This window comes from Rhinolophus sinicus, chromosome 18 (assembly GCF_057876585.1).
Source record: "Rhinolophus sinicus isolate RSI-liver-muscle chromosome 18, RSI-T2T, whole genome shotgun sequence".
Lineage (NCBI taxonomy): Eukaryota > Metazoa > Chordata > Mammalia > Chiroptera > Rhinolophidae > Rhinolophus > Rhinolophus sinicus.
This window is the reverse complement of record NC_142518.1, coordinates 62538414-62562003: the sequence shown is the minus strand read 5'-3', so window position 1 is coordinate 62562003 and position 23590 is coordinate 62538414. Positions and strand designations below refer to the sequence as shown.

At 42.3% G+C, this 23590-nt stretch overlaps 1 protein-coding gene across 3 annotated transcripts in view; it reads right to left on the bottom strand.

Annotated features, from left to right (window-relative positions):
* The window catches only part of DIAPH2 (diaphanous related formin 2), an 832169-nt gene extending 819669 nt beyond the window's left edge, over window positions 1–12500 (bottom strand). The window contains exon 1 of one of the 3 annotated variants that reach the window (XM_019756670.3): window positions 12083–12500. In XM_019756670.3, the coding sequence (XP_019612229.2) occupies window positions 12083–12214 (132 nt within the window). In that variant the 5' untranslated portion in view covers window positions 12215–12500. The remainder of the gene's footprint in view (window positions 1–12082) is intronic. The other 2 variants (XM_019756672.3, XM_019756671.3) reach the window with 2 other exon arrangements.
* Between the last annotated feature and the right edge of the window lie 11090 nt (window positions 12501–23590).

Below are 23590 nucleotides of genomic sequence, written 5' to 3'. Positions count from 1 at the left end.
GAAGAGAGAAACTAAAAGATGAAGCAGGCAGTGCAATTTGCAATGTTCAGAAGCTACCCTCTTTGTGGCTAACATACAAAGAACGAAAAAGAAAATTGTAGGCAATATGCAAGAACAGTAAAGTACAGTAGGCCTTGTGTCGACTGTGACATTACTTCACAGAGGCCAGACTCCCAGACTGGTATTTTTAAGAATTACATTCATGTATCCTTAAAATCCACAGCCGTATCACTTTTATCCTCAGGGCTCCTTTCTAGCTAGCAATGGTCACATATCTGGCCCACTAGTTTACGTCAGTGATTCAAAGAATTTTAACGGTTGATTGACAGTGGCACTAAAATGAATGGCCCTGAACTCTGTCTTCTACATTACAGGTAAGCATAGTGCAAATCTAGGCCAGGTCCAACCATTAGGATTTCTGGGTGGGTATTCCCGTCCATTCTCAATAACTTTTTTTTTTTGCTTTCCCTTTCCCAAATCCCAAGAAGAGTTGGTCAGGAAATTGGGAAAATCGGCTCCTTGAACCCAGGTGGTTGGTAGTATCAGCCGTCACTTTGTGGAAACGATTCATCATGGAGAACAGAAAACAGTTTGTATCTCGGGGTTCAGGAAGGAGAAAGCGAAAAAAATTCCTGAGAACGGGCAGGAGTTGCCCTCCCGGAAACCCTACCAACCATCACCAATCTAGAGAACCGCTAGGTCTTTAATTCACTTCAGAGCTACTCTGAAGCTTAGGGTCTTAAGCACTATAGAAAAGCATGGTTAAAAACATGGGATTTTATAGTCACAGTGGTCTTGAATTCCAAATTCACCACTGTATATCCTCAGGCAAATTACTTCTACGCGCTGAGCTTCTCTCCTCGCCTATAAAATAACTGTTGTGAGGATCAAATGAGTTACTATTGATGGGGGACAATATCCACCATCGATCCCCGAGTTTCCCTGCACATTCTTGCTGGGGATGCCAAGACTAAAAGGCCCTGAGAGCGCTTTCCCCAGGCCATTTCCCAGGGCTGTGTTTGTAGCAAGCAACACTAATGATGAATAATTCTCCCCTCCCCAGACATAGAGCAGGCTTGCTTCTGCTTACTATAAAAGTGGTAAATTCCCTAAGCTCAGTCTTCCTCTCCTGTAATGCAACTCACTACCTGTGTAGTCATCCATCCAGGTCTACCTCATCGGACATAAGACCACAGAGAACCAGCGCATCATGCTGACATTCCGCTTTTGCAAAGAATTAATAAACTGTTTTGTCTCTGACCCAGGAGTCTTGTGTTTTCTGCAATCATCCATGAAACAGCAACAGGTGGGTAAACAGGATTACACCCCAGATCTTGCACAGTTCTTGACCAATACATGAAAGACACTTAGAATAGCAACTGGCACATATTAGATTGTTCGTTATCGAGAATCACCTCTGGGCAAGCTTGAGTGCTGGACTTGGTCAGTGAACCAAGAAACCATGCAAGGATTAGATCACTTAGGGCAGAGCCACCATTGTCTGGGGCTCTGCATACAGTGCATAGGTAAAACAATGTTGATGTGACCTTCAGTGAACCAGGCTAACTCAGATTCCAGAAACAGAACAGTAAACTGGGATGTTCACCCATTAGCATTCAGCATTAAAGAGTTATCTTTCATGATTGTCAATTTTTTGTCTATATCGAACCCAGATGTCATGTATTTATGTTAGGCCAGATTCACAATGGTTCTCAATAAACCTTTGATTCCCAGTACATCAGAGCTGAATGGAACCTTGAAGACTGTTTATTTCAACTCCCTTATTTTACAAAATAAACTGAAGACAGATAAATGACTTATCCAGAGTTACATTTTAAAAAGTAGTCAGCTTACCCTGTATATAACCTCTGTAAATTGCCGGAACCTAACTCTTTAAAAAAAAAGACTTAATAGGATCAGTTAGAGATCATGTTTAGCCTATTTCAACTCTGTATAGCATATGAAATACTCAGATTCTACGAACTAAAATGTGGGGTCTTGAAAACATGAAGTCGTGGTGCTAAGACCAAAATGTAGTTTCCACTATTTTATGACAACTATTTGGTGATGGGTGTGTATGGGAAATGCTTTTAAATAAATCTGCCACATTCCGTAATTGATTTCACATCCAATGACCATCCTTCTGCATGTTATTTCTGTGGCCAGCAATACGATGCACCATTAATAATATTCACAGAAACCAGTAAAAACGACAAGGAATAAGATGATCTTCAGGGTTAGAAACATGCAAGTGACAACAGATTATTTAAAGGGAGGGAGTCCAAAGCAGGGATTTCTAACATAACATAGCTTGATCCACAATTAGCTACAACAGAGCTGGTAGGAAGGGCGTGGAAAATTGGGCCCTGAGACCCCCACATTTCTACTTTAACGTATAACTAATGCCTCAATTCCATTTTATACAGAGACATGGCCACGTAAAATTTAGTATTTGGTCTCAGACCTACTTAGCTGATATAAAAACGGAGCATTTGGATCTCAGAGAAATTCACAAGACCATCTGAAAACGGTTTGATGGAGCAAGAATATGGGCTATACTCAGGAAGCCTACGAGTTTAGAGATTAGAGAACATGGGTTCACCCTGCTGTGGTAAAACAAATACACAAAAAGCCAAACCACCAGCATGGAAAAAATCCAGGCCACTTTTATTTTTCTTGCATTGTAAAATTATCCTTCCCTTTAATAGCTTGTTTAAAGACCATTAGCTACTCAACCAAAGGGGAGGAAAAATGTAAGCTAATGCACTGCCAATGAAAAACAAGCTGTGAGGTCAGCCTAAGAAAAGATTGTTTCTACTCACAAATGTTTTATGTACTCACTGACTTTTCTGGAAAACATTGATGTTTGTAATGTGAGGTACTCGGCTTCAGAGCATATTATGAGAGGAAATGCTTCTGCCAAATTTAACTCATCTTAACCTGCTATTGGTTCTTGCCTTGTATCATGGGCAATGTAAATGAAAGTACATTGAAGTTATGACACTAACTTCCCAAAAATACAGACGTAGGCGTCACAATCTGTAATCACGTGAAACACTGGAGAACAATAATGTCAAGAACATTACTGGGAAAAGTGCAGGAAGGGAGGAGCCTTAAATAAGAGAAAGCAATGAACACGTTGAACCTGTAGCCTAGGTCCTCAAGAACACAGCCCTCTACATTTAAGGACTGCAATAATTTAAAAGCAAATATTGCCAGGTTTAGGACAAGATAGTATATAGATATACACCTTATATATTTTTTTCAGAATCAATGACAAATGGAAAATTCCTATTTTAAAGACATGTAAACTATGTATGTCCTGTGCCTTGCTAAATTTCCTGTCACGTTTGAGAATAAAACCCATCTGGTTTATAAAGTGCAGTAGTTAGCCCAGATGGCACCTTGGTGTGAGTTAAGAAAAGGCAGCACCCTGAAGACACACACAGTCTTGTGACGAGGCACATGATTTGGCAAGTGATGTGACCCTCTGAGGTCTCTCACCTTTGGCCCTACCATACACAGTGGCCCTGGTCTCTATTACACATATATTTTATTGAAGTTCAAAATGTGAGTGGACAGTCTACATAAGGTCTTGCTTTCTACATATACCGTGTTTCCCCGAAAATAAGAGACCTAGCTGGACCATCGGCTGTAATGCGTCTTTTGGAGCAAAACTTAATATAAGACCCAGCCTTATTTTACTGTAATATAAGACCAGGTGTTAATATAATATAATATAATATAATATAATATAATATAATATAATATAATATAATATAATAATACCAGGTCTTATATTAATTTTTGCTCCAAAAGACACATTAGAGCTGATTTTCCGGCTAGGTCTTATTTTCAGAGAAACACGGTAGAATCTTCTGAAGCAGCTTCAGCCAGCATAATATGCTATTAAGCCATTTCAGATTCTATCAGTGATTGATTTCCAAGCACAGAAAACAACACCTCTATAGCTTTCTCTCCCCTGGGCAAAACAAAGGAAGGAAATGCCACATGTCCAACCCCAACAATTACAATTATCACTCATCTCCTGTTCGCAGGAAAACGACCTATCTGATCAGGTCAGTAAATGGGCAGCCTAGAAGTTGTAGAGTGGAGATGGATTACCAGTCTAAATCTACTTAAATCCACAAAATTCAAGAAGTTATATGCCTATCACCTCGCAGCACAACAGCAGCACACCTCGCAGCACAACAGCAGCACTAAATTGCTGTCTAGAAAACAGTGGTTACACAATTTCTTTAGTAAATCTGTGTGGAGTCCAGGGCATTTGCCACCCATTGTCAGCTGTATCACCTCATTAGTGTAGCCTGGTTTTCAATTTTAACCCCACAAATGTCTAAATAAGGAAACTTAACAGTTCAGAGTTCTTTGTAAAGATTTGCTCACCAATTATCCAGATTCAGCAACCTAAAGTGCATTAAAGTGGCTAAAAAAACAGACACCTCAAGTACCAAAATGGCATCTGCATTAAAATAAAAACTAGAGCTAGTAACATTAAGCTTAGTTGTGTGTCTATAAAGCCAAGAGTTATAGGAACCCCTAATAGAAAAAGTTGTATGAATGTTTTTTATCTAGAGAGCTCAAGAACCCATTTCCTTTGCCCAACTATCTACATTTCCCTAGGAGGAAAATTCTTACACATAAACCCCACCCCACTTCACAAATTGCAAAATGAAGAATGAGTGATTACCCAACCAGCAAATAGAGCCAAGAGTCTTAATTTGGTCTATTTTCTATGGCACATAGTAGCTGTTCTAAAGAGTCTCTCCACCCTTGTATAGTCAACCTTTCCAGATACTTCTACAGAATGAAAAACCAAAGTGAACTTAATTGGAAGTGATACTTTATGATAGCACTTTCTGTGGAATAACTTTGAATGAGATTTTACGATTAATTTAAAACTGTATTTGTTTAAGAAGCTCAGTGACATGTACATTCATTAGGCACACATTAGATTAAAACCTAATTATTTTTGAGGCTATTGAGGATATTTGATTATAAATTGAGTGTTAGATGATACCAAGGAATATCTTAATTTTTAAAGATGTGACAGTGGCATAGTGGTTACATTTTTTAAAAGTCAGTAATTTTTAGCGATGCACATTGAAGTACGTAGGAGTAAAATGACATGCTATCTGGGATTTGCACTAAAAGACTTTAGCAAGGGAAAAATAAAGGCTGCATGAAGCAAATGCTGAAAATTGAGATAAATACGGAATGTGGGTAATATGTTGGTTCATTATACTATCCTCCCAACTTTTCAGTATGCTTGAAATTTTTCATACGCTTTATTAGTCTTATTAATTAGCCATATTATGAATAAAGTGAAAACTTTCTCTCTTTCACTTGTAGCTGGGCGAGAGACCAACAAATCAAGAGCAGATAAAAATTCCTCATAATTTTGAGCAGACATTAACCAAAGCATGTGGATATCTATCACAGAACAACAACTTTTTTGTAACGGAGTGTGCCTGATGTCTTTTCGCCCTTGGGTGAGCAGCAAAATTGCCAGGTGATTGACTCCATAGCCTTTGGGGAACAATTCATTCCTAAGGAAGTCTCGGATCCCTACCTTAGGCCTGCCTAACTAGCCACCTAGAAGCTCCCAACTTGAAGTAGGGACCACTACTGTTAGAGCTCTCACAGAAGAGACTGGCGGCCAATTTGCTGGTCTGCATTTGGTAGCAATGTAGCTTACTATCCCTAAAGCAATACAGAAAAACCTTCATTAAACCAAAGCCTGTGTAAATGGTGATTAAAAGAATTTGGTTTCCTACATTCTTTCATGAGAAAGGCACCAATACTCTTTTCCCCAGGTCACCTCACAAATAGCTAGCAAGTATCAGGGTTCAGTGGAATAAATCCTGATACCAGAGTAAATCATTTAGACTGAAACAGATGCAGCCTCCTCAGGTAAATAAGTTTTAAATTAGTATGAGTTGGTTTCTTTCTATTACTTATATTCATAATAAATAGCTACGTGAAAATCGATCTCAACCTTCCCTTTCATGCGCTATTTTTGAGCTGTCTTCCACGTGGGTGTCTTCTACAAGGTGCCCACTGGGATATCAAGTATGGAACTATATTTAAGTCACCAGCCATCATCTTAGTTTCTTCAGACTTGAGACAAAATAAAGTACCAAACAGCCAAAACCAGACAGAAGGAACTGATCTCTTCTGCATGGCAGACTGAATATAGGAATAGGAGAAAGTTGGGTCTTCAAGACTAATTCCTACGGTGCTAGTGATAAGCAGTTGTATTTAGCCAAATGTGCTGATTCGTGTAAATTAGCATATATTATGTACTATTTTCAGAGCATCCTGTTATTTACAGTGTTCTCTGAGACCAGGTTGGAAAAGAATATGATTTTACTTCAGTGACATGCTGCTACTGCCAGAGCTCTTGGTCCTTGGAGTGAAATCTAGGTGGATTACAATTATAATTGTTCCAAAAAGGAACCAAAAAAAAAAAAGAATAATTTTTCATTTTCAGAGTCCCTGAAGCATAATGACTCAGTGTTATAGCTAACTTTGACAATACAAGTGACGGCTTTTAAACTTATCTCTAGATCAGAGCCCTTAACACATCAGTGACTCAGTTTCCTTATTTGTACAACAGCAGTAAACTGTCTGACAAGACAGAATGTCATAAATATCTAGTGTTTTTAGCAAAAATTTTAAATGCTTCAAAGTGAAAAAAAAGGGCAGCCTGATTCTTTAAAAAATATATATTACAGTGAAAAAAATTAAACTCACATCTTATATTCATTGAACGGAATTATTAGTAAAAGGACGGAATGTATAATCTTTCAAATGGACAAATGGAATTGGAGAGACAAGGACTCGGTCAACATACACCAATATTATGGTACTTTATACAATAATAAAGTTAGAGCTATCAAATTGGAAGACAGCTATTAAACTATTCAACCACAATACATTTGATTCAGGTAATATGAGGTAACAATGATGCTCATATTTGCATAGCAATGCAGACTTTCCTAAATGCTTCCTCATTCATCACTGTGTTTTATCTAAACCACCTTGTGAAGCAAATCAGGCAGACATTATCTCTGACTGGCAAGTGTTAATCAAAGGGCTCAAATTTCTGGTGTGAAATGGCTCATCAGAATAACAAGCAAACAGAAGGCCCACTGGAGCCCAGGTCCCGTGGCCCCCCATTCAGCATTCTTTTGATAATAACATGAAGTCTCCGAATAACAATAAAATGACTGGGGTCATCATCAGTTTTGAGACTGTTTCTCCGCAAGGCAGTTCAGGCTCTGATATCACAAAAGTCTCAACAAAAAAGGGGGTAGGGGAGTTCTCCCAGCCAAGAAGTTTCCTGAATTTCAAAATTAGGGAAAGGACAGAGAATGTACAGACAGTAAGTATATATGCTCCGTCAAATGAACCTAAGAAAAAAAATGGCACAAAAGAGCAAACATTTATTTTTCAAAAAGCCTCTTCTCAACAATTTACACTTTCAAAATGTCTGACCTACAGGGAACGAATTCCCAGCAAACAATTTACTGAGTAGTTTTGCACCCAAGCACTGGTCTGTAAAGTTTTCAACAATAGCATACACCCTTGCCCAGAAGCACTTTAAAATCTTTGTAGGTACAACATCAGCTATAACATTCAGACTCAAGACAGGAGCTCAAATAAGGAAGAACCTTTAGTAAGCTGAAGTAATCACTGAAGGTTTAAAGGAAGAATGAGAGAATTTTGAGGCGCGAGCTGGGCTGAGAAAGGCAGGTGAGATAGTAAATGAGAAACAGGGTGGATATTTCAGATTTGGTGACGATGTTCAAGGTGGGTGGCAGAAAGGAGAGGCAATGAAGTAGCAGGAGGAAACTGAAGATGCAGAGAAATGAGCCTAGTAAATGAATGAGTGGATGAGATGCAACTGGAATCCCGGTCTCTAAACATCAAACTCTTGTATGTTACTCTGCTCCTACTAACTAGCCTTCTGGCCTCCATTCCCGCACCCCTCTCCAAGAAATTTTCCAGTGCATTCAGTTTCTTTCTGAAACACAATCTAATTGCGTTGGTCTCCTATTTAAATCTCTTCAATGGCTTCCTGGAGCTTTCGGGAAGAAGCTGAACCTTTAACATGGCCTACAAATATCCATCATAATCTGGACTCTCCTTTCTAGTAGGTCCACTACCTGTATCCTTTGTTTCAGCCATTAAGGTCTACCCCACAGTTCCTTTATTGTGCATATTACCATTTCTCTCTACCTTTGCATATGTTGTTCTTTCAACCTAAAATGCCTTACCTTTCCCGTCTTCAATTAATGGCTTATTCTTCAAGCCTTGATGCAAATGTCACATACTATATAAGCCTTTCCTTACCACACTCAAGCATCCAATTAGACTCAGATGCCTCTCCATGATGTTTTTCCATCACCCTCCTATGCATATTCCAATCATTCCTTATCCAACGGCTCTTTAATCACTAATTAATTTCCCTGTCTCCCTCACTCCCTTCTCCTTATATCACCAACCCTCAGAATAATGCCTAACACGGAAGAGGTGCTTAGTAAATGTTAAATAAACGAAAGCACAAAGCTCAGACTTTATCAGTTAAAATCAAAACATGATTTATCCAATTAAAACAAGTAACCAAATACTCAGGAAGTTATATAATAACCAGAAAATTAACTTCTGTTACTTCAAGTTACTAATTTGAGTCTACTATCTAAGTACCCAAAGGCTGCACGAATTGTACAGAAACACAATGTCAAAACAGAAAAACACCCAAGAATGTTAAGCCGGTCTACGTGTGTGTGTGTGTGTGTGTGCGTGCGTTTAGTTCTACAGTAACACTAGCCTCTCTTAATGGTTAAGTCTCTGCCTTGAACATGTGGGATTCAATCATAAAGCTTCTAGAGCTCTACTACTCTGACAAAATACATTCCATGTTTGACATCAAATTACTCATTAATCTAAAATTCATGCTGTTTGATGAGATGCTACAATCTGGGCCTAACCAGATAGTTAGATAAAATAAAAAAGTCTACTACTAATGCATTATTCAAAATGTGATGAATCCAAAACAAGGTTGCCTTCATTAAAAAGAGTCAAAATAAAAGGGTCATAATGAGAGCACATAGATGAAGAAAATTGAAGCAAATTTTTAAATTTTTATTTAATTAATCTTAAGCAGAAGTCGTTGAAGTCCTGAAATGTATCTCTGAAAAAATTCTCACGAATACCTATCGAAAGCTCAGGATATAAATGAAAGTATAGTTTCTCTTTATAGAAAACGTGCCTTCCTTCTCCAGTTTTTCAGAGCAATGAGGAACTAAATGAAAACAACTGAATCAATGCCTTATACTTTATCAATCCACTGTACCATAGCTATTGAGTTAATTTTTCTATGTAGTGGAAACTTTCATCTGAGCTAATACTATACTGACATTATGTAATTCCCTTTTTACCCCCAGGTGTATTATCTTTCATATCAATCACTCTGGTGGTCAGTGCTATTTCCCTTCTCCCTTCATCACTGACCTCCCTCTTCCCCAGTAACTTCCAGAGGAATCAACTGGGATTTCCTTTACTCTCTCTCTCTCTCTGGTAACCCAATAGTTCTTATTCTTCTATAAGTGACAGATGCCTTTGAAAACACTGATGAAAGCTATGGGATCCAGAAAACTGCACATACCTACATACACTCAATTTTTTTCATACAATTTCAGGAGTTTAAGAACCACTATGCCCCACAATCACCTGTTACACAAATAATTTCTATTACCGTATGGCTCTTTTATAAACCCACACGTGTGCACGTGCACACAATTAATGACTATTATACTGATCAATAACATAATACTCAAAATAATAAAATTTAGTCTAGGTAAAGCTTTTTCTTACTAGCATTATTTTAAGTTACGAATCCCAGATGAACTCTTCTCTAAAAGACCTTAGAAGAAAACTCTGAGCTTTTCAATAAGACAAGTCAAAACAGGGAGTAAGGCATTTATTTCACACAAAAAAAGTTTACTAGGTCTCGTTTGTTCAACATGCTTGCCTTAAAAAGTGCTGAAATGTCTAAAAAGTGCTGAACCATCTTCCTAAATCTGCTTTTATTAACTCTGACACTTCTGCTCATAAAATCCCGTAAGGCTCAAAAGTTGTATTTGAGTAAAACAGAATTTCCCACTGATAGTAACAAACTCTTGAATTCAAATACTCGTTCTACTATATCATGCTATGTTCAACACCAAACACAAGTTAGCTAGGAACCGAAAGTGATACCAGCTCATAACTATCTAGTTACCTTGTCAAAGCAAGTAAAACATAAAAGACAAATGACCAAAGGAAAGGGAAGATTATAATCAAGGTCTTATTTACTAACAGACAGAGATAAGTGCTTTCTCTTGAGAACACAATTCCTAAGTGAAAGGTTCTTGCTGGATGTACCAAACTATTGGTGGAAACTACCAGTTCACTTTTATTTTTGCGTAAACTTTCAATCACGGTTTAAACCACAGTTTTGTGCTGGGTCAAAAACAAAAAAAAAAAAAGGAAAGGAAATATGATCAATCGTTTAACACAAACTGATAAATTTTAAAATCACAACATCAGAATTTTTAAATAAACTTTGATGATACATTCACAAAACTTTTCTAAGTTTCATGATGGTGGAGGGCACCCATTAAACCCAGCATAGACAATTCAAAGACCTTGTGACTCAGTTTCTTCAGTTGTAAAGACTGAGGTAACAGGACACATCCAGTAAGTATATCCTCAATTTGCTTCTAGTTAGGGTGGAACTGATAAGACTTTAAACTTGTCATTTTATTAGACCCAACCAGGTCCCTTCCCACATAATGGAAGGCTGCATATTTCCTTAAACTAGATATAATACTTTGACCACTGTTTTCGAATATGAACGGTCCATAATTTAAAGGCAAATAGGAGGCAAGAGCGGGAAGTGTAACAGGTACACACCAAATGGACAGATGCCCTGAGAAACGGTTTGAGTTAAAAACCACCGTCTCCTTCCTAACTATAATCAAGTCGCTGGTTAAAACTGAAAACTAGATGAGCAACATGTGGCTTGTGCTTCAGAGCTAGACCAAGAACGTTCAGAGACAAACATCTGCTGAATTTGTACACGAAAACCGTTTCCCCTCATGCCACCCGATTTAGAAGGTTTTACCAAAAAAAGAGGAACCCTTTTAACTGATGAGTTTAGGAAACTCCAGTATTTCCCAATCCAATAGCGGGCCCCATAGATTTCATTCCTCTGAACATTAAGTTAGTGGCAGGAAATAGACTGCTATTACCGGTTCACACTCTCAGGACGGTGAGACTTGTACAGTCAGCCTATTGCTTTTGAGCACTCTTAATCAACTAAGTGCAAATACTGAATGTCTCTGCCTATTACCCGACAGTTGGTGGTACCTCACCCAGCCTCCAACTCCCACGCTCCCCCCACTCTTCCAAAGAAATGTTTCTTGGGAGAGCACATGGAGAAGCGAGGAGGGGAAAAAAAAAAAAACGCAAGTAGGCGCCTCTTCCTTAGATTTCTGTTAAAGTAGAAAGACTGGGGGCCTACATTGTGTGTCTTTTTGTTTTATAGGATTTTTTTTTCCCCGTCTGTGGGTAGGGTCCCTAGTATTTGAGCTGCAAAGAAGAGAGGTTTCCTTGCCCGGACCCTAAGCGCTCAAGTGGCAAAACCCAGCAACTGACAGGGGTGGGAGGGGAATGGAATCGCGGAAAGAAGGCTGGTGCCCACAAGTTAGGCAAACAAGACCCTATCCAGTACTCCGGGTCTCCCCAAGTTGGGGTGGGGCCTTTCTCCACCGCGCACTGCCTCCCGGGCTGACAAGAGTAAGAACCCGGTTAGATAGAGAAGCGGGTGCTCTTCCGCCCCCACGCCGTCTCCGCGCCTCGGCGTGGCCGCTCCTTCAGCGGCTCCCCGAGTTGCACAACGAGGTCGCGGTAACCCTTGGGAGGGGGCCCCGGGTCCCCCCGTGTTCAACGACAGGAGGATCCCGGGGCTCTCGTTGTCCCCAAGGCCGGCGGGGGCTGCGGGAGCACTCACCAATTTGGGCTTGTTTTTCGTTTCCTCTTCGGTGGCGGCCCGGTTCGCCGCGCTCCGCTTGTTGCTCCGACCCCCACCGGGTTCCTCGCTGCCGCCTCCCGCTCCCGACGCCGCTGCCCCGGGCTGCTCCATCTTTCTCCGGCCCTGTCACCTGTGCCCTGTAACCCCACCTCTCCTCCACTGAGGAAGCCCCTCGGGGCGGTCCCGCTGCCCCGCGCTGATTCGGCAGCACCTCTTCCTGAGGGGGAGTGTGTCTGTCTAGGGAGCTGCCGATTTCAGGCCCCCGGGAGTCCGGGCTCCCCGGCACCCCAGACGCCACACGCCGTTGCCTCTACTCGGCGCTGGGACAAGCCTTGCCCCTGAGAGCAGCTGCAATTATCACGACCGTCGCCGCCGCCCTCAGGGCGGTGTTTAGGGTGGAGAAAGTTGGTGCCTATCTCTTTAAGAGGGCCTCAACACACGTGATTCATCAAAGTGCCCGCAGTCAGCCGCCAGGGCGCACAGAGCTGCTTCCTACTCCCCAGGCCAAGTCAGCCCCAGCTACTGAGCATGCCCGGCGCAGGACCCGAAGCCCAACGACAGGACTTTAAGCTGCGGTTAAGCACTGATTTCACTTCGTAGGGGCCTAGCGTGAAATGGCAAGGAACTAGTCCAGAGAGAAGGGGTGTAGCCCATTTTAGAGGTGGCGAAACTGAGGCCCGGGAGGATTCACGTGTGTGTTTCAGTAGCCGGTGTACCTGAGTATCAGCTTCCACTGGTATAGGCCAGGGCACCTTCCCTAGCAGAGGCCATGCTGGGGGTGTGGCCCTGCTACGCTCTGTGGGTGGGGTTGATTGGCAAGGCAACTGGCATCCCATAGGAAAATCACCACGGGGAGCGCTGATAAATGGCCTAGACAGACTGTACGGTTCACAGTGGAAAGAGTGGGTGCTTTCTGTTGCCATGATGGCGTTGCGGCCAAAGAAATACGGTTGTTCCTTTATTCCCACACTGCTGGCAGCAGAAGTAGCAGGCACCCACCGCGTAAATCCCCAAGGGGGTGTGAGTGAGGCTCTTTAAGCAGAGCACCTGTAGAGACCTCACAATTGCACTGAGTGCTGTTTTCAGCTCCCAGAACTACTTTAAATTGTTGTGGGGAGTGAATAAGATCATGTGTGTCAAAACTTTGTTTAAAATGTAACTTTTTAGACAAATGCAAGGTGTTTTTTGTACAGCTGCAGCAGGGCACTGCCTGTATTGTTACTCTCTAGTCCTGGAGTTGTCAGGAAGAGGCCCGCATAAGATTTCTGCCATCTTTTTAAATGGGGCCCTTTAAAAATAATGCCCACATTGAGAACATTTAGAGGGGCAGGGCCGGATTTGAACGCACCACCATCATAGAATGAGAGCAAGGGAAACTACCTGAAATATAAATTCAGAAACCAAGTCTCTAAACATGTCCATATACCTCTTACTCATGTATCTTCGGGCTATGACTCCTTTTGCCCTTCTGCCCTTCGACCTAAATTCAGCTCTGCTGAACCTAATTTGTTTATGAACATATTTATTGATGTTCATAAACATCATTAGGGTAAATTCGACCATGCTATAGGCATGATGAGGCAATTCACTTGGACAGTGGAGTGAAAAGCACATTAGATATCAAAACAGTTTTAATCCCAGCTTTGTCATTAACTTTTTAATCATGCAGCTGGGAAACTACCCAGGGACAGCAGAGGGAATACACGCTCCCAGACAGGGTGGGCAAGGAGCCCTAAGGTAAATTTGTTTCATTGAAGTTCCTCTTTGACTTAAAATTTGATGTACAGTTTTTTTGACTCACAATACATGTATGTGCATGCACACACTATTTAAATTACTTAAACGTCTCCTCTCCTGAAAAGTTGCATAAAAATGGATGCTGCAGAAAGACATGACCTGTATGCAATGCTTTCACGTAATTCCTGTTTGACAGATGTGGGTGTAGGCCATTGCTGAGGGTTCTCAAAGCTCAAATGTTGCTCAATAATCTGCTCAGTACACATTTATTTAGCTCCTTAGAGTATACCAAGTGACGTACAGAGTGTGGTAGGTTAGAAGGGTGAAGCTGACACCGTTTCTGCCCTTTAGAACGTCAATCTATTGGCTAAGAGTCTAATTCAAGTCAGTATGTGTTGACAGCCTACTGAGTGTTAGGTACTATGCTAGGTATTGTGGGTATAATAATAGTAAACAAGACAGATATACTTTGCTCTGATGGAACTTTCTGGCTATTGGGAAGGATATTAAGCAAAAATGTATTGAGTAATTACAAGGTACCGAAGGAGGGTGGAGAGCACGCCAGGCAAACAACATAAGGATAGCATGTACAGAGACCCTATGGTTAAGAAATTGGGGGTGAGGAGGGAGCCTGCTGTTGGCCAGAGAAGAAGCAGAACAGATAAGCAGCTTCCAGATCATGAAGGTCCCTACTTGTAGGTCTCATTGGTGTGGTTTTAAAAGGGGGGAAGACATTATAACACAAAGACTTCTGTTTGGAGTATGTAAATAGACTTAAAAATGAATTGACATCATTTTGAATGTAAGGTTGGGTTTCACCATCCTCAGACCAGGCAAAGCTACATTTAAAATCAAATTAGAGGTCCATGTAAAACATGCGTAATCTTTACTGCAAAAAGTGAAAAACTCTGGCCCTGATATGGCTTACATTGGACTTTATTGTGGTTATCACAGCCCCTCTCTTAATTCTTGTTGTTTGTTTTTCAGCATTTTGCCCCAGTTAATGCAAACAGTAATTACAAACAGACAAATACCCTTCCTTCAGGCATCTGGGTCATGGGCCTGTCCTGGAAGTTAACGCTGGAAGGAGCTACTCCTCTCCCACAAGGACACTTTGTCCACTGATTATGAACCAGGCTCCTCAGGGATGCAGTCCTAGGGCTGATCTGACTGCACCTTCATTCCTTCATTATTACCTTCCTGGACCACACAAATAAGCTGGTGGATGGAGGGCCATCTTTTCTCTGATGCTGAAGAAAGAAGGAGGCTACCATCATCAGCTGGGATATCAAAAGTCTATGTTAGACCCACTGACCTTTTGGTCTCTCCCTCTGGCCTCTAAGGAATGTAGCACCCGGGTCAACCTTAAAAAACTGGCTCTGGGAGAACAGAAAGATAAAAGGCTGCTAGGCTCTAGCTTTCTTCAAACTGACCTTAGACCCATTCATTTCCTCAGTGGTTTCTGATGATCCTTGTAGTCTCCCTCTGGCTTTCTGTGTCTCCCTTCTGCTTCTTTTTCTTAAAGTCTTCATATATTTTTAAGACTTCTCCTTAATTGTGAGAAAGCTTGCTCCTGATCACTTCAGAACTGAAAATGCTAAGAAAATTCATACATGATGGGCGGCCGGACGGCTCAGTTGGTTAGAGCGTGAACTCTCAACAACAAGGTTGCCGGTTCAATTCCCGCATGGGATGATGGGCTGTGCCCCCTGCAACTAAAGATTGAAAACAGCGACTGGACTTGGAGCTGAACTGCACCCTCCAAAACTAGATTCAAGGAACAACGACTTGACTTGGAGCTGATGGGTCCTGGAAAAAACACAGTTACCCAACAAGATTGATTTAAAAAAATAAAATTCATACATGAACCAGCTGAACTTCCACCTTATTTTGACCTCACTCTTCTATTTACCGATCGCTAATGCGCTATTCACGGTACATGAACACTTGTAGTGGGACAAACTGTGAAACATAAAATCTCTACCATCAATAGGAATAAAATCTAGTTGAGAAAACAAAGAAGAAGACAAATGTGGGGAAGAGTAAGAAAAAAATTAGCTGCCTAACTCAGAGGTACTGACTATAATTCAACATAATATGGTAAAAGGGTCAGATTAGTTAGGCCTAGAATAAATAAAGTTTTCAAGAAAGACGTAAAGCTTGAGTTGCCGAACTATGAAGCAGAAATCAGACTTGAATAGGCAAAGGAAAGAAAGGAAGTAAGGAAAAGACAACATATGGAATAGCCTGGAAACAATACTGACCACTAACATTGAGGGGCCAGTGAGGCTTAACTAGAATGGTGAGAACATAGATGTTGAATAATAGTAGGAAACATGGTTATCCCCATAGTGTTTTCCCCCTCTGTGAACACATTTGAATGTGAGATGGAATAGTAACTGATAAGGATCTTAAGCAGGGAGGTTACAAAATAAAGAAGTAGTTTAAGGAAATGATCTATGCAAAATAACATTGAACACTGATTTTCAAACTATTCTTCCCGTAGTACAGGTTTTTTTCCTAAATAAAACTCTTCACAGAACCCCAATATATACAACAGATACACATCAAGCTTACCTGTTTGAAGTTAGCCTGGGAGCAAAGACCATAGCCCCATTCATGTCTACTTGGCTTCTCTCTCATTCTCTGAGGTGACTTTTTGAGGCACCACTGCTGAATTCTTAACTAAAACAAGATAAAGTCCTGCCAAAGAAGGTTGTGAGGATTGGAACTAGAGTGGCCCCAGAGGAAATGAAGAGAAATAAATTAATCCAAGAGATGTTAAAAAAAATAAATCAATAATAATAATAAAACACTTCCCTTTCACAGATTGTACGAGTATACAGGAAACAAAGGAAAAGAAAGAGTGAAAAAAGAATTACTAAAATGTTGGCCCAAGGAGATAAAAACAGAGTGGTACGCAGGGAGATGTTATCTCAACAGGTGCTTGTCATTGGGAAGCAGTCAGCCCAAGTAGCCTGGTACGCAGAAATGGAAGAGACTCGGGCAGGACGGGGAAAGCTAAGAAGGTTGCTGTAGTCACCAACAGGAAGAGTCCAGACAAGCTGGTAAAGCAGAAGGGTTGTGTACTAGTAGGCAATCAGTAGGTGGACAGCTAGACCCTGAAATGCAGCATTGGATGTCCGGGCAGGCAGGCAGGCAGAGAAGAGAACCCAGACAGTCTGGTGGCAGACCATAGGTAGAGGTTGAATCAAGCAGCAGTACCATGTTTCCCCGAAAATAAGACCTAGCCGGACCATCAGCTCTAATGTGTCTGTCGTGCGGGAGACCCTGCTCGCTGCGCCATTTGTCGTGCGGGGCGGCCTGCGGGGTCTCTGCTCCCGCTCCCCATACAAGAACGCAGGATATGGTGAGGCCAAAAAGGAACACCCACGGAGCCATAGGTAGGGGAGTCATACCACTTTATTCTCTCTGGCGGCACTATACTCTCACTGGAGGCTGGATACACACTGTCCGCAAACCGCCATCCACGCTTGCCAGCCCAGCCGCCATCTCCTTGCTAGCCCCATCCTTCTTCTCTTTCTCTTCCTCTCTTCCTCTTTTTCTGCTAGCATAGCCACAGCAGTTATATTAGTGGCCAATGGCTCACTGGTTACAGCTGACGGCCAACTAGCCACAGCTGATGGCCATGCAATCACAGTTGGCCATTTACTACCTGAGCCAACACCTTTCTATGTGAGGCCGAGAGCCTGGAAACTTCTTTCTGGGGCTCCGCCCCCACACTCCACCCCTACAGGCTCTCGCCTCACAATCTACGTGACAAGCGTCTTCCGCGAGGGGACCTGTGCGAGGAGCCTGGGGGTGAATGCAATATCCTGGACACAGCCAGGCTCTCTGGGCACAGCCAGGGTTTCTCAGGGCACCACCAGTGCTTCTGGGCACGGCCAGACTTCCTGGACTTCTTAGGGTACCACCTGTCTTCCCGGACACAGCCAGGGTTTCTCAGGGCACCACCAGTACTCCTGGGCACTGCCAGACTTCCTGGACTTCTTAGGGTACCACCTGTCTTCCCGGACACAGCCAGGGTTTCTCAGGGCACCACCAGTACTCCTGGGCACTGCCAGACTTCCTGGACTTCTTAGGGTACCACCTGTCTTCCCGGACACAGCCAGGGTTTCTCAGGGCACCACCAGTACTCCTGGGCACAGCCAGACTTCCTGGACTTCTTAGGGTACCACTAGTTTCCCCGGGCACAGCTAGGATTTCTCAGGGCACCACCAGTACTCCTGGGCACAGCCAGACTTCCTGGACTTCTTAGGGTACCACTAGTTTCCCCGGGCACAGCTAGGATTTCTCAGGGCACTGCCACTTTCTCTGGGAACAGCCACACTTCCTGGACACAGCCAGGGCTCTCAGGGCACTGCCACTCTCTCTGGGAACAGCCCGACTTCCTGGGCACAGCCAGGGTACCTTCAGGGCTCTACTACTCTCTCTGGGAACAGCCCGACTTCCTGGGCACAGCCAGGGTACCTTCAGGGCTCTACTACTCTCTCTGGGAACAGCCCGACTTCCTGGGCACAGCCAGGGTATCTTCAGGGCTCAGCCAGACCTCTCAGTGCACTGCCACTCTCTCTGTGCCTCTCAGGGTACCCTGCTGGAACAACAGCGACTCACAATCAAGGTGCTTACATATTCTCAATGGCGGCCAGTCAAGAGACAAAAGCAAATATCCCCCAGTTCCACTAACAACAGTTCCCAAACAAACAGTCAAGCAGTCCATTAAATTAGGGATGGAAGGCAATTCCCCATAGTCCATAGTCATTCGCCAGGGCTGTCCTGGGGGTGAGGGACGACCGTGACCTCACCCTCATCTCCCACGGAGGACTCAGCAAGCGTTACCTCCTGGGACTATAAGTCCTGCATCCGGGCTGCCTGAGCAGGAACTTCCCCGGCCCACAGGGCTGCAACGACCTTCGCTTTCTCCGGCCTGTGCTGGTTGGGGAACCGTCCACATCTTTCCACCTCTCCACGGGGCTCCATCTCTGCAGCAGCTGCATGGCTTTTCCTGTGCTGGTGGGAGAACCGTCCACGTCCTCCCACCCCTCCACGGCGGTCCAGCTCTCCGGCAGCTGCTCCTCCTGGTCTTCCTCAGACTGAGTGTTCACACGCACAAACTGCTCCACCGTCCTTTGGAGAGCTTTGGCCGGCACCATATCCTGCCGACTACGCCATGTGTCGTGCGGGAGACCCTGCTCGCTGCGCCATTTGTCGTGCGGGGCGGCCTGCGGGGTCTCTGCTCCCGCTCCCCATACAAGAACGCAGGATATGGTGAGGCCAAAAAGGAACACCCACGGAGCCATAGGTAGGGGAGTCATACCACTTTATTCTCTCTGGCGGCACTATACTCTCACTGGAGGCTGGATACACACTGTCCGCAAACCGCCATCCACGCTTGCCAGCCCAGCCGCCATCTCCTTGCTAGCCCCATCCTTCTTCTCTTTCTCTTCCTCTCTTCCTCTTTTTCTGCTAGCATAGCCACAGCAGTTATATTAGTGGCCAATGGCTCACTGGTTACAGCTGACGGCCAACTAGCCACAGCTGATGGCCATGCAATCACAGTTGGCCATTTACTACCTGAGCCAACACCTTTCTATGTGAGGCCGAGAGCCTGGAAACTTCTTTCTGGGGCTCCGCCCCCACAGTGTCTTTTGGAGCAAACATTAATATAAGACCACATCTTATTTTACTATAATATAAGACTGGGTCTTATCTAACGTAATATAAGGCTGGGTCTTATCTAATATATAATATAATAATATAATATAATATAATATAATATAATATAATATAATATAATATAATATAATATAATATAAAACTGGGTCTTATCTAACATAATATAATATAAGACAGGGTCTTATATTAATTTTTGCTCCAAAAGACGCATTAGAGCTGATGGTCTGGCTAGGTCTTATTTTCAGGGAAACATAGGTATGTAGCAGGAATCCAGTCATGGGGGATAAGGGTTAAAAAATCAATTAGCTATCCCTTAAGAGATATGGCAAGACAGTAGTAAGCAAGGCGGGGCACCAGGCCTAAATGAATCGGTATATCAGAGGAAGTCCATGAAAAGAGGCAGACACAGGGGAACAAAAATGGCACCCAAGACATCCAGTTACTTCAGGTAGTCTGTGAGATCAGAGTAGGACCAGAAGCCGTAGGTCCACTTGAGGCTAAGCCACCAAACTACTGAAATACTTAAATCCTTTCTGAGTACGAGCAGGATTGGTCCCAGTGGGGGAAAAGTGGACAACAAGAAAAGGCTTGGAAACAATAATGACAGGACACCAAACATCTAAAACATCCTCACAAAAATTAGTCCAGGAGACAATAGTGCCAATTTCTCCTTTGGGGGAAAGTGTTCCGACTGATAGAGACTTTGAGATTCATGCTACCTATAGTTTTATACAGTATGCTAAAAACCAAGCCTTTGAATTTTCTCTGGAAAATATGCTTCTGACAAAGACCAGACTTCCCTGTTTTACATTAACCAAAGCCCCAAAGTGATTTTCAAGAGTGGCTTAACAGATCATGAATGGTAACTGTCCAATCTCTAAGTTACTAAGACACACCGGTAGCTGTAGTAATAAACAGGGAGATAAAAACTTTCAGTTTGCTTGTTAAATTATGTGGATCAAAGAAACACACTTTGGTGTTCATAGGAATGCTAGTTTATGAAGGTGAGTTGTTTTCTTATCGGTATGAACAGTCTCTTGAAGATGAATATAGTTCAAAAGTGAGACAATGAATGCGGTTAAAATCTATTGTGGTTTATGTTTATTTTCTGACCTTTTCAAAATATAATTAATTACATGAAAATTAAGGAACACATGTTTGATATCGGTAAATAATAAAAACAGGTTTTCATATCTGGGTATCTATAGTTAGGCAAGACTTAGAAATAGGTTTATTTTTTGTTTTATATATTCTCCCACATAAATTCTAACAGATTTATTGAGATATAATTCGCACATACAATTCACTCTTTTAAGGTATACAATTCACCACTTTTTAGTAATTCATAGAGTCATACAACCATCATCACAATCAATTTTAGAATATTTACACCAAAAATAATCCCTTCCTTAGCCATCACCCCTTCCCCAGCCCTAAGCAACCACTAATCCACTTTACGTCTCTGTTGATTTGCCTATTCTGGACATTTCACATAAATAGAATCATACAACATATGGTGTTTTGTGACTGGCTTCTTTCAGTGAGAAGAATATTTTCAAGGTTCATCTATCCTACATCAATTTTCATTTGTTCATTATTACCTATTTGTTTCTTGGATACAAATACAAATCAGTTGTTTAAGCCACCTCCCCTGCTATATATACACAATGACAAACATATACCTACTTATAATTTCAAGCCGTTGATAGTCTCACAAGAGCAACATTAGCTTCATTTTAATGTGTGTATAGACTTACTAGTATGTGTTATTCCCCAAAAGAAATCTTCTCATCAGTTTCCTGATTTCTGTCTTTAATGTCACCAAAGACCTTTCTGATGGTTACCATATTTTTAAAGTTAACATACAGCCTCTAGGCTATTGAACTCTTCCTGGAACCCATCCTACCTACCTGAATTGTTTTCTTAGCATCCAGCCATCCAATATCAAAAATGATTGTCTTCCTAGTCTTCCTAGAATCTGCATGCTACTTTCATAGTATCACTACCCTCCCTGTCATTCAGTACTGATATTTCAGAATCTACCATGATCTCAATCAATGGGCTTAGAATGTAGTCAAGGCAACTGACAAGTTCACATCTAACTGCAAAAGAATGTTACAGAAACATATAGAAAGAAGAGAATAGGGAAGGTTTCATGGAAAAGCTGGACCTTTAAGTATAACTAGGATCTCAAAAGGTGGAAATTAGAGGAAAGGGCATTTGAGGGAGGAGGAACACCATTTTAATGATGACAGAGAGAGGGAGGGAGGAAGAGAGAGAAAGAGAAAGAGAGAGAGAGGGAGAGAATATGAATATGAATTTGACAAACCACAATTATTTTGGTTATTCAGTAATAGATTGCATTTCATTTTCTAAATTCTTCCTCTCTGTTACTTCTACAATGCCAAACTAGCTTAATTTGAACAATGAACTACACTTTGGAAAGATGTTTCAAGAGCTATAGAACATAAATCCTACAAGTTGATTCTGAGCTCTTACCTCTAGACAGCACATTGAATTTCTTCCTTTAGGGTAACCCAAAATCATTGGGTCTAATTTAAAGACTTGCCTCTGGCCTTACCCAAGGGTTCACCACGCCCAGCCACAGAAGTCAGGATTCTTAGCCACACCTGATAGCTTTGCACATCAAGGCAATTCACAAGAAGGGCCTAGAGGACAAGACAGAGAGATAGACGGGTGGTCAATAGGAAGTATTGAGCTGGGTCAGTAGTTCTCACAATATAGCCCCCAGACCAACAGCATCAGCATCCCCTGGAGACTTGTTCAAAACTAAAAATTCTCCACTCCCAACCCAGGCCTACTGGATCAGAAATTCTGGTGCGATCTAGCAATCTGTGTTTTAACAAGCCCTCCACATGATGGCTGATGCATGCTAAAGTTTGAGAACCACTGAAGAAGAAGAAAACAAGTCACGAGCAGGAGGTGACAGGACAAAGGAAAGAGAAACAAGGTACCAGCAAGGGAGACAGAGTTGAATAAAGGAGGGGGATACTGAAGGAGTAGTGCACAGAATTGTATCACTCCAACTAATGTCCCAAGAGCAACTCTTCCACTCAGATGTTTTAAAAGTGCTAAACTGCATATTTAAAATGCAGCAATAAAATGGAGTGCAATGGGAAATCAAATGCTGAATGAAAGGCCAGAACAGAGTCAGGGGTAAGTGGTATAAGAGATGGATCAAATGAAACCAGCAGGAGCTGTCAAGAGCAGAGCAAAGCACAGGGGTAGATGAGAAAAGAGGTGAATTGTTGCTTCTGATGGTTTTAGGGAAACTCTGATGTCTCTGACACTCAATTCTATACTACCAGAGAGAAGAACAAGCAGCCCCAAGGGTGGGAATGGGGTTAAGGGGAGAGGATATGTTTGTTTCAAAGTTATCTGAGTGGCTGCTTGAAAGAAACAAGACATTTCATGTAACCCAGGCCCTTGATATTTCAGCAGGGAGTATGGCTTATGAAACTGCCTTATTCCACATTCAGCGCCCTCAACTGTGCATGGAATTTGTAATACCAACATAAATCAGTGGACTTAATAAGAAAAGAGATACATTTAAATCTGGATAAGATGGTTTGTGAACTAGCCTTTGTCATAATTTGAATATACACGTACTCGCTTAGGATACTTTGTGGTTATCAGTAGCGCAAAGTCTGTAAGGAGAGGAAACTAACTTGGGCTGATAGAGGCCCAAGTATTTAAGGTCAAGGACTTGGAAGTACCAGCTCATCTGTACAGTGTAGCTGGGGGTGGTGGGGAAGGACGAGGAGGTGGTCAATTAGACGGGACGGCTTAGCAGGCCCCACAGCAATGCAAGCTGTGGTTGGTGTCTGAATATCTAGCCAGGCGGGTGGGCCAACACAGTGAGGGATCCACACAGCAAATGTCTGTGATCAGCATCAAGCAAATCAGATCCATGTACATGCACCAGGGGCCCAACTTCTACACGGAGAAGTAGTTCTCAACCTGTTTTCCACTGAAAGTCACCCGATGGGTGAAGATCTTTGATTCAAATCTTTGCTCCTCCTCAAATCTTTA